General features: G+C 41.5%; 1 protein-coding gene and 1 pseudogene across 1 annotated transcript in view; one reads left to right on the forward strand and one right to left on the reverse strand.

Moving 5' to 3' along the window:
• Positions 1-12,063, reverse strand: part of LOC142848813 (cytochrome P450 3A11-like) — a 36,879-nt gene that overhangs the window by 10,099 nt on the left and 14,717 nt on the right. Inside the window, exons 8-11 of the mRNA XM_075971027.1 lie at positions 7,227-7,354; positions 6,265-6,334; positions 3,789-3,949; positions 2,743-2,969 (exon numbers count right to left, since the gene is read on the reverse strand). Coding sequence (XP_075827142.1) covers positions 2,743-2,969; positions 3,789-3,949; positions 6,265-6,334; positions 7,227-7,354 — 586 coding nt within the window. The remainder of the gene's footprint in view (positions 1-2,742; positions 2,970-3,788; positions 3,950-6,264; positions 6,335-7,226; positions 7,355-12,063) is intronic.
• On the forward strand, positions 529-1,401 carry LOC142837151 (UBA-like domain-containing protein 2 pseudogene; annotated as a pseudogene).

A 12,063-nucleotide genomic window follows, 5' to 3' on the forward strand; every position in this document is an offset into this window, starting at 1 on the left:
TCCTATGTGCCCACTAGTGTAATAGTGTTGTTATGGGTTATAGGCAATCAACCACTGCCTGATTGAATTGGAGTTCCAATTTATAGGGGGATATTAATGCCAGATACTATAAACCTGTTCAAACTCTGCTGGGTAGGGTGGTCATAGGCTCTATGGGAGAATGTACTACTGTTGCTTTGCTAAGTGGACACAGTATCAAACTGTCTCCTGAATATTCATGTTTATACAAAAAATGAGTGCTGCTATTAGTCTTGGTCAGAGAAGCTTCTGATTGCAGTGGAGACAGTTAACACATAGACTCATTACTGGTCAAGATGCTGAGAATGAGTGACGGTGGAGTGCTCAGAACTTCATGGGACATCTGTATCATCCCCTCCAAGGCTCATGGAACATCTCAGAAGACAGGGCAGAATGACATAAGAGCCAGGGAATGAAAGGGCGTGCTCTGAAACACTATCTTCTGGAGCCGACACAGCCAATGTACTCATGAACTCCCAGCATCTGTGGTTGCCTACACAAAGCTAGACCATGTTGATACAGTCCATCAAGAATGGTGGAGGGAGTTCAAGATATTTCACCTCAGTAAGCAATTTTGGACATGAATAGTTGTTGGGGAGTGCAGCCGGGCCCTCTGCAGGATTCCAATCAAATGTCCCTAAGGGAGTTGGCAGCAGGCAGGGAGGCGAGCGGGCCAATCAGCGGCGGCGGCTCGCGCCCCGCCCCCATGTTGGGCCCGGCGGCCCCGCCCCGCGCAGTTGTTTGCGGCTCAGTAGCGCCAGCCTGACCACTAAGGTCACTGTGCGGCGGCGGCGCGGCGGCGGCGGAGCTGCGAGCGCGAACCCGGGGCGGCCGCCCAGCGCCAAGTCGGTGAACACGGACTAGCTGCGGCACCAGGTCATGATCAACTAGTTCCTGCTGGCCGCGGGCTGCGCGGCCGACCAGGCGCAGCAGCTGCCGCAGGCGGCGCACTGGCAATTCAAGACTGCCCTGAGCACGTTCTTCCAGGAGAGCAACATTCCCAAGAGCCACCACCACCACCCGCAGATGATGTGTACTAACAGCAACACCCCTGCCACACCACCTAACTTCCCTGATGCACTAGCCATGTTCTCCAAGCTTCGAGCCTCTGAGAGCCTGCAGAACAGCAACAGCCCCATGACAGCGGTGGCCATCTCGCCCCCTGCAAACTTCAGCCCCTTCTGAGCAGCATCCCCACCCAACCACCAGACGTCCTGGATCCCACCCTCTTCCCCCAACTCCTTCCATCATCTGCACTGCCCACAGCCCACGTGGCCCCCTGGAGCAGCACAGGGGCCCACTCAGCAGAAAGCCATGGCAGCCATGGACGGCCAGAGGTGAGACTGGATGGCACTGGGCTGGAACAGGGGCAGTCCAGGGTTGTGGGGACACAGAGCAGGGCTAGGGAGGGGGGGGGGGGACACGAGGGCGGGGTTTCTTGAAGATCGCACTGGAAGATTTTATAAGAGAATTTTTGTGGGTGAGGGTACAGTAAACGTCATGAGCCACTTGGCTTCTTCAGGAGTTTCTCTTTGGAAAAGTTTTTTCCTCTTTTTAATATATAACTATAATATATATGAATATAAATGTATGTGAGAGGGGCCTGCACGTGAGGGAATCTCTCCTTGTCAACACCTTCCTCTGCCTAATTTGGGGTAACAAGGTTGCTTATAGTCAGATGGAGTGAGTTTGCAGCTGGGTGGATATGCTGCCTTTAAAGTCAGGTCGGCCATTAGGAGCCCCCCCCCCCAAACGGAGGTCCCAAAAGGGTCATGTTGGAATCATTGACTTTCCTACCCCATCATTGGTAGATGGCGTTTTCATCTCAGCTGGTGATGGCCTCGGTGGCTCTGAAACTCATCACCCTGTCCCCAGCTGAGTGTGCTGAGCTCCTAGGACTGAAGAGTTGGCTGACCTCTGAGTGGACACTTTGCTGTCCCATCCCTTACTGTCCTCGCTGTCCCACAGGTCTCCAGCCTCTGGCTATCCACAGAGGAGGAGAACTCAGGAGAGCCCTTTGGATTGAGTCCCTAGATTAAAAATCACATCTCACCAGGGTGCAATTTCTATTTAAAAACTTAAAGACTTTTCTAGCTTCAAAAAAAAAAAAATAGTTGTTGGGGCATGGGGATTTTCTCTTCAATGGTGTAGCCTTGGTGATTTGTCCATACTCCAATGAATAACTCCTAGACCTACACTTATACAAGCAACCATAATTAACTCATGAGTCACAAGCAATAAAGAACTCATGAAAACAGGAGGAAGTCCATATGGGGACAAGCAAGGATTCAGAAAGTGTGGGAGGGAGAAAAGACAGAGTAATGTCAGATAACAATGTCCAAAATACATTATATATGCATGTAGTTGTCCATGAACGAAAAAGGAGAGAAAACAAAATACATCTTTAAATCTGAAAGTTCATTCAGCATAATGCTGGGTTCCATGCCTAAAAAGCACATGTCAGTCAGACTGGTAGAAAATGGGTTCCTGTCTCACAATTCAGTCAGTTATTTGCTACTTGGGGAATGAGGGGAAAAAAACACACTCAGTATTTAAATTGTCACATTTTCCTGTCTCTCTTCCTCTATCCTCTTTTGCTTCCCTTTCTCTGCAAAATGCAAATGGGTGCACAATCACATTTAGAGCATCATCCCATAACAGACACCATAGCATATATAGGCCATCATAACTCAAAGTGGGTTCCCATTCCTGGGATCCTGGTACCTTTCAGGGCGGAATTCTGCAGGCTCTGGCCAGTACTGTGGGTCATGGTGAAGAGCATAAACTGGTATAATCACTACAGACCCTTTGGGAACATGTACACCATCGATTTCCACATCCTGTTTACAGAATCTGTCAAGTCTCAGACCAAATGGGTATAATCTGAGGGTTTCATTCAGCACCATGTCGAGGTACTCCATCTCCATCAATTTATCATAGTTGGGAGGTGCCTGGGAAGAAAGAAAAAGTTTTGTGCTGAGATTTTACATTAACATTCAATAGGTCTGCATTGTACCTTTGCGTTCTCAGTAGTTCCAAAATTGAGCGCAGCATTTAAAAAGACCTAGGTACTTACAATGCATTTTAAAGGGATTTTTAATAGTTTTATTTTATGTGTGGAGGTGTTTTGTGTACGTATATGTATATGAAACCTATGAGTGTAGTGCCCACAGATGTCAAAAGAGGATATCATAACCCTTGTGACTGGCATTACAGGCAGTTGAGAACTGCCACCTGGGTGCTGGAAATCAAACCTGAATGGATCCTCTAAAAGAGTAGTCATTGAGGCATCTATCCAGTCTCTTACAAAGTGGGTAGAATAACTATCACTTCGGAATGGGAATACATCTCAATTACTGAAGTGTCTGCTATGCAAGGCTGAGGACCTGAGTTTAGACACACGCCATTCATAAAGCCAGACACAGTGGCACACGTCTTTAATCCCAGTGGAGGGGCAGAGAAATTGTGTTGGCTAGATAGCATAGCCAAATTGAAAAGCTCCAGGTTCAGTGAGAAACTGTGACAAAAAGCATGGTGGAGAGTGATTAATAATAATGCCCGTTGTAGGAATATGGCCTACATACACATGAACACACACACACAGGCACATAATGCACACACATGCGCACATATAAAGTCACATACATTCTCTCTCTCTCACGCACACACACACACACATACACACACACACACACACACACACACACACACCGCTGCACGTGATGAGAAGTTGTCTCTTTTTCCTTCTACTCCAAGCATCATCCATTCACCTTATTGGGCAGAGCCACATCGATCTCATCTTGCAGTTTCTTCTGGATATCAGGGTGAGTGGCCAGTGAGTGCAGGGCAAAGGCAAGGGTGCTGCTGGTGGTTTCATAGCCAGCAAAAATAAAGATAATTGCCTGGGCTGCGATCTCCATGTCAGTCAGGGCTGAAAGTAAGAAAATATTTCAGGAAAGTCGGGTCAGGGTGGACCAACAGAAAAGAGGTGAGGAGAGAGTCAGGCTCCCGTTTCCCTATAGATATATATGGAGAGTCCTTCAGTCACCCTGGGACTGTTATCAATCTGACATCCATGTGACAGAGTCAGAGAAGGGGAAGATTGCTTCAGCCATGGTGTTCCATGGTTTATGTTCTGTTCCTCATCATCATTAGGTAACTTCAAGACACATAGTTTATCCTATATTTAAGATTTATTTTTATTTTTATTACATGTATTTGTGTGTATGTAGGGGTGCTATATGTGGAGAGGTACCCATGGAGGCCAGAAGAGGGCATCTGATCCTCTGGAGATGGATTTTAGAAGCTTGTGAGCTTTCAGGCATAGGTACTGGGAACTGAACTACACCTCTCTGTTAGAGCTTAAGTTTTGTATGTGTGTGTGAACATCCATGTGTACAAGTTCCCACGAAGAGCAGAAGATGAATTGAGATACAGACAGTTATAATCCTTTTGCCATGAGTGCTATGATTCTGTTCTTGATAAATGCTTTCAACCAATTAATTTAAGTACTTACTACTAAATTAAAATTGGAATATAAGCCACAATTAGGGGTATTTTTTAAATTAACATCTTTTTAGTTATCAAAAATGAAAAAGTGTAACAAGAGAGACTGAGGGAGGAGGGTCTGCTTTTGCCCAGGCCCCCGAATAGATTACACCTGAAATAACCAAAGAGAAACTGTATTAATTAATTTACTGCCTCTTATTAACTAACTCTCACATCTTGATTTAACCCATTTTTATTAATCTGTATTTCAGCACAAGGTCATGGCCTACTGGGAAAGATACAGCATGGCTCCATGGCATCCCTCTCTCTGACTCTGCTTTCTTTCTCCCAGAATTCATTTCTGTCTTCCCTGCCTACCTAAGTTCTGCCCTATCAAAAGGCCAAGGAACTTTCTTTAATCAACCAATGAAAGCAACACATAGACAGAAGGATCTCCTATACCACATAAGGGCTGAGGAGTAGGTGGAGAGCTAGCCCAGCATGTATGAAGCCATGTGCTCCATCTCCAGCACTGTAGAAACTAGGCATGGTAGCATAAAAGTTAAGAGGTCATTCTCAGGCACACCATGACTGTGATGTCAGCCTGGGCTACCTAAGACCTGGTCTCAAAAGGAGAAGGATCTATAGAAGAATGTGGAGTTAACTGAACACATGAAAGGGTTTCAAGTGCACAGTCTAGAGAAAATTTAAACATGAAACACATGATGACTTTAGAAAGCAAACTTGGGATTCTAGAAGATCATATTGCTATATATAAGCGATTGTGTGCACTAGAAATAAGAAGATATGTAAGAAAGGAAGATTCCCTTTATATTAGCCTTTGATGCACACATGGAGAATTAAACCTGGAATTGGGATACCACCATTTTCCAACCATGACAAAAATAATGGTTTTAATTAAAACGTAAACCTATAAGAGAGGCTAGAGAGATGGATCAATGGGTAAGAGCTCTTGTTGCGCAAGCATGAGAACCTGAATTTGAATCCTCAGTCCCCATGTAAAAAGCCAAGTGTGGTAACACATGCCTCCTGTTACTTCAAATCCATGGATCACTGGGACCTGCTGACTGCCAGACTAGCTTCAGGTTTAATAATAGACCCTGTCTTGAAGAAATAAGGCAGAGAGTGATTGAACAAGACACTTGATGCCTTCTTCTGATAGCTATTCACACACCTAGAGGTATGTGAATGCACACACATTCATATGCCATCTGAAAAGGTAAAATTCTATAATTGCTTTTAAGTCTGTAAAATAATGAAGAGAAGCAATGTGCTTGTACAAAGAAGCTTTTCCCAGATACCACTTATCCAACACACAAAGAAAAGTAAATCTTCACTATAGATTAGTATAGAGTACTTGTACACCAGGGACTCCCAGAAAGCATCGGCACTATTTCTGTACATGTCTCCCTACTGGATGTAGACACAGTTATCTAGGCAGAGTTCCTAGTCAGTTCCTACTCTGTCTTTGAGGGAAAGACAAAAACATCACCTGTGAAGACCTAAGGAATATATAGAGACCAATGAGGACTCCCATCATAGCAACCCTTCATGTTTGGAATGAACTTGTGCCCACATGCTTCTAGAAAATTCCATGGAAATAATATCCATGTCCTTCTTTCAGTAACCTGACAGAGGTATGCTTCTGCTAAAAAAAAACCTTTCATATCATTTTTTGAGTGACCTGCTCAATCCCTGAGAGCTTCCTTGTCCATAGACCAAGTAGTCCTTGGTTACCTTTATGAGACTCTTTGTCTTCGGAATTATTTTGAGTGTTCATCATCAGCTGAAGAAAATCCACTCGGTGCTGGAAACAAAAGAGAAGTTGCAAAAATAGAAGGTCAATGGTGAGGTCAGAAGTCAGAGTTGGATCAGGAGTGCAGAAGCTTAACTTCCTTCCTGCTAATGTAGCTCACTTAAATTTGCAATGTGGCTGGGGTTGCTTGAGTGATCATAGAACAAAAGCACCAGTGGCTAAACAAGGAAGCAATCCAACTGACCTATCAACCACTCTTACAATAAATTACAAAGGATACAACTTTAAACAATAACTTTGATTCTTTGAAACCAAAGTTTTTGAAGAAGATGAAAATAGGATTCCCCTTTTAATTATTTTTCTCTATTATTAGAGAATTTCATCGAAGTATACAATAAAATATGGCCATACGTACCCCACAATTTCCTCCGTTCAATTCCTAATATACCCTTATAAGATTTCCCCATGCAAACATCATGAATTTTTCTTTTTATAACCCAATGAGTCCAACTGGTGCTGTCAATATATGATTGACTGTATGAGAAACCTACGCAGGCCACACCCACCCTCTGAAGTCATCAAAAGCCAATAGTTTCTCAATTAGAGGTCAGACTTTGAAAGTTCCTCTCTCATCTAAGGTGGAGATTTGGCGATGTTGATCTTACATGGGTCTCGTACTTTGCCTTATTTTTAATTTCAATCCTTATGTAAGGCTCTCTTGTTTTCATTTCTATTGCTAAGGGGTAATTTCTGGATTGTTCTCAATCAGTTTTCAAAACTCCATCTCTTCATCCTCCAGAAATATAAATGCTCTTTCTATCTTTCTAAATCTGGTCTTCTCGGTCTACCTTTAGTGACAGAAGAAGGGAAACACATAACTCACATGTTCACAGTCCAACCCATTAACAATTCCTGTACCTCTCATTAGACAACCACTTTTTACCTTCTGTTTAGAATCCAGGCGGTTTTCTGTCATTCTGCTCACAAATTTTTTGAAAAATGCTATTGAATCTTTTGAAAACATGGAGACATTTAACATCTCATATATTGGGATGAGGAATGGAAAGAGAACTGGAAAAGAAAGATAAAGAATAAGTTTTACTGGAAATGCAAGTTTCATTTAGAGAAATCATGACGCAATCCAAAGAATAAGTAACCAGTGTCTCAAGCAAACCATTCTCTCTGTGACTTTTCTCACACTAGGTCACCACCATAATGCTCCTTCTGTACTTGGGAGTAGCCATAGGAATAAATCTGACTCTTGGTTTAAACTCTGCTCCTGAAGTTTGTGTGGATCCAAAATACAGACAAGGACCAGTGACTTGATTCAACAGCTAAAGAGTCCTGCAGAAAAGCCAAAGAGCCTTAATTTGATCCCTGCATTCCATACCGTGGAAGGAAAAAACCAACCAACTACTGTAATTGACCTCTAATCTCTACATGTCACACAAATACAAAGACAGTCACATGCACACACACAAACACACACACACACACACATGGGGAGAAGGAAAAGAGAGGGAGGGAGACAGAGGCAGACAGAGAGAAAATGTGGGATATTTGTATATACTGTGTGAAGATGTCATCATGGTTGGTTTAATAAAGAATTAAATGTCCAGTAGTTAGGCAGAATTGAATGGGCAAGGCTTCTTGGGAAAGAGAGGAACTCCAAGAAGAAGTAAGGAAGAGAGATGCCAGGGAAGCACTGAAGAAGTCAGATGTGGAATACAAAGGAGAGCAAATCCCAGCACTCGGGAGGCAGAGGCAGGCGGATCTCTGTGAGTTCGAGACCAGCCTGGTCTACAGAGCTAGTTCCAGGACAGGCTCCAAAGCCACAGAGAAACCCTGTCTCGAAAAAGCAAAAAAAAAAAAAAAGGAGAGGTAACCAACCCACAAGACAGAACATAGATTTAAAAAAACAGGTTAATTTAAGTAGTAAAAGATGGGAAAAATCTAAGCTACCACCAAGTTTTCATAATTAACACTAAGTCTCCATGTCATTATTTGTGAGGTGGCAAGTCAAAGAAAAGTTTAACTACACACATGCAAACACACACACACACAAATAAGTAAATAAAAAATTTATTGTTATCTAATAAATATGTAATAAAGAAAGAAAAGGCCAGATAGCATTTGTTTCTCAACTGACATGATATAGTTTTGTTTAAACTAGCACCAAAAAGGATCTGAGGAAAGTCAGAGGTATTTACAAATTAATCAATACATTCTTATTAAATAAAAAATATGTCAAAGAACTCCAGGAGGTGACTGGAAAATTTCTTGAGACACAATTTCATTATAGAGTACATGCCTAGCATGCATGAGATTCTAAAATCTCCTCCACAAAGCAAAGAAACTGAAAATGTCTTGAAAGAGTATGAAATGAAGATACCCCAAGATTGTGCAGAGAGGCTTACAGCCTTAAAATTTTAAATCTCAAATAATCAAACTTAACATTATAAAATAAAATTTTAACAATAACGAACTCTAGGGATGGAGAGAAGAATGAGTGATAAAATACTTGTTGTGCAAGCACAAGACCTGAATTTGGTACCCAGCACCTCTCTAAAGCCAAGTTCAAAAAAGGTGACCCAAACTCAGAAAGAGAGGAAAATCACATGATCTCCCTCACTTCCAGAGTCTAGCCTATAATGAATAAATGTAAATATGTGAACAGGTGTAAGTGGATACGGAATAATACTCAAAAGGAGACCAGGAAAGGATGATATTAGATGTTGAGGAAAGGTGGAATGTAGGCAAAAGGTCACATGAGATGTGGATAGAAAAGTAACTGACAGAGAAAGTATTAAATCCTAAATGAAATACCACTGTTAATGGTACCCAGAAAATACACAAAAAATACTACAAGGTCTGAAGAGATGGCTCCAAAGGTAGCACTGATGCTCTACAAATGACCCAGGTTTGATTCCCAGAACCCACGTGGTTGCTCTCAACCATGTGCAATTCCAGTTACATGGAATTCAATGCCCTTTTGTGGCCTCAGCAAGAACTTCATGCATGTGGTACACATTTACGCAAGCAAAACACCATATACATAACATAAAAATATATAAATCTTTTGAAAATGTCAAAGCAATTCAGCAATGTAAAAGACATCACCTAAAAGTAGAAAAAAAACACATCAACTTTTTTTTTTTAAATTGAAATGGGACTGGGGAAAAGCTCATTAAAACCACAGGTCAAGCATACAGGACATTCACTAAGTGGCAGTGATCAAAGTCTGGGAGAGCCAAGTGTTGAGTGGATCATGGAGAAACTGGAACTCGCCTACATTTCTAGAAGGCATAGAAAATGCTACTACTACTGTGGGAAAACATATGCTCGGTAGTTTAAGGTGTTAAACGTGGGATTACTTTGTGACTCAGCAACAATGATTCTGAAGGTATACCCCCAAAACATAAAAATTACAGAGCTACAGTACTGAAAACAGCCTTCTATTGGCATAAAAACAGGAAGACCAATAGAACCAAAAGAAAAAAAGACCCAGATACTAAACTACACACCTTCGAAAACCTGATGTTTGACAAAGAAGCAAAAAATACCAAATGGAAAAAAGAAATTATGTTTTTTAAGTGGTGCTGGCATAACTAGATATCAATATGTAGACCCATATCTATAACCATGCACAAAACTTAGGTCCAAATGGATCAAAAACTTCAACATAAAGCCAGCCACACTTATAGAAGAGAAAGTGGGAAGTGCACTTGAACAAACTGGCACAGGGACCACTTTCTAAATATAACCCCAACAGCACAGACACTGAGAAAAACAATTAATAAATGGGACATCCTGAAACTGAAAAGCTTCTGTAAAGCAAAGGACACGGTCAATAAGACAAAACCACAGCTTACAGAATGGGAAAAGATCTTCACTAACTCCAAATCAGACAGAGTTTTGATCTACAAAATATACAAAGAACTCGAGAAATTGGTCATCAAAAGAACAAATAATCCAATAAAAAATGAAATACAGACCTAAACAAAGAACCCTCCACAGAGGAATCTAAAATGGCTGAAAGAAATATTCAACATCCTTAGTCATCAGAGAAATGCAAATCAAAACAACTCTGAGATTGCATCTTACACCTGTAAGAATGGCCAAGATCAAAAACACGGATGACAATTTATGCTGGAGAGGTTGTGGGGTAAGGGAACACTTCTGCATTGCTGATGGGAATGCAAGCTGGTACAGCCCCTTTGGATTTCAGTGTGGCAATTTCTCAAAAAAAAAAAAGGAAATATCATTCCTCAAAACCCAGAAATACCACTTTGGGGTATATATCAAAAGGATACTTAACCGTGCCACAAGGATATGTGCTCAACTATGTTCATAGCAGCTTTGCTTGTCATAGTCAGAACCTGTAAACAACCTAAATGTCCTTTGACCAAAAAGTGGATAAGGAAACTGTAGTTCATTTACACAATGGAGTACTACACAGCAGAAAAAAAAAAACCAACACCTTGAATTTTGCAAGCAAATGGGTGGTGCTAGAACACATTATATTGAGTGAGATAACCCAGACCCAGAAATACAATTATCATATCTACTCACTCATAGGTGGTTTTTAAACATAAAGCAAAGAAAACCAGACCACAAATCACAATCCCAGAGAACCTAGATAAAAATGGGGATTCTAAGAGGGACATAAATAGATCTAATCTACATGGGTAGTAGAAAAAGACAAGGTCTCCTCAGAAAATTGAGAGTAAGGGTTTTTGGCAGAGGGTTGGATGGGAGGGGAGAGGCAGGGAGGGGAGAAGAGAAAAATGTAGACCTCAGTAAAATTCAATAAAATAAAAAAAAACAAAAAAAAACATATTCAAACAGACCCTCGTAAGCAAATGGTCATAGCAGCCAATTTCATGGCAAATAGGGAATACCAACATCACTTTCCATCACAACAGATATTAAATATTACTTATTAATAAACACAGGAGACAGTGACTCTTGCTTAAATTTGAGGGGTGCTAAATAATAAAGACTGCCACAGAAACGAAATAGTCTATGATCCCACTGATGTGAAATACTCAGAAAATGTAAATATACAGAAAGTGAATTGATGGTTGCTCAGGTCAAGGCTGCTTGAAGGATGATGGGGCAAACGTGCAGCATGACTAGAACAGAGTCCTCTGCAGGTGACATTGGTAACCGGCCGTGTAGATAGATCATCAGTCAGTGCAGAGTCCTAAGTGATCAACATGCTATGAATAAATGACTGTTGAGTGCTGAGCCCTATATGGAGCATCTGTATCAACACTCCCACCACTCCAGGCTCAAAGAACATCATGAAGGAAGGTGTGGGAATAATGTAAGGGCCAGAGAGGGATGGTGTGAAATGCCATATCCGAGACATGGCATGAACAATCTTGAACTGATCACCCATGAGATCATGCCAATAATATTTGTCAGCATCCTAACAGGCAGTATTGATTGGACTCACTAGGTGACCAAAAAAATGGGAAATAAACTGGGAGAAAGATGTGTTGTGTTGTCTGCGGGAATTGGGAGGTGAGAATGAGGGGAGAGTATAATGAAGGTAGATTGTATACCTATGTTATATTGTCAAAGGATAAATAAAAGAATTCTAAAACTAAGCCAGACAGGGCATCACTATGCATTCAAGACCAGCCTAGTCTATACAGCAACATTCAGACAAGCTATAGCAATATAGTGAGACCCTGCCTAAAAGAAAACTGAAGTTCTAAAACAAGAGTAATGGAATACATGTTTTTGAAACCACTATAAAATGTTGGACTGTG

Source organism: Microtus pennsylvanicus, chromosome 1 (assembly GCF_037038515.1).
Source record: "Microtus pennsylvanicus isolate mMicPen1 chromosome 1, mMicPen1.hap1, whole genome shotgun sequence".
NCBI lineage: Eukaryota > Metazoa > Chordata > Mammalia > Rodentia > Cricetidae > Microtus > Microtus pennsylvanicus.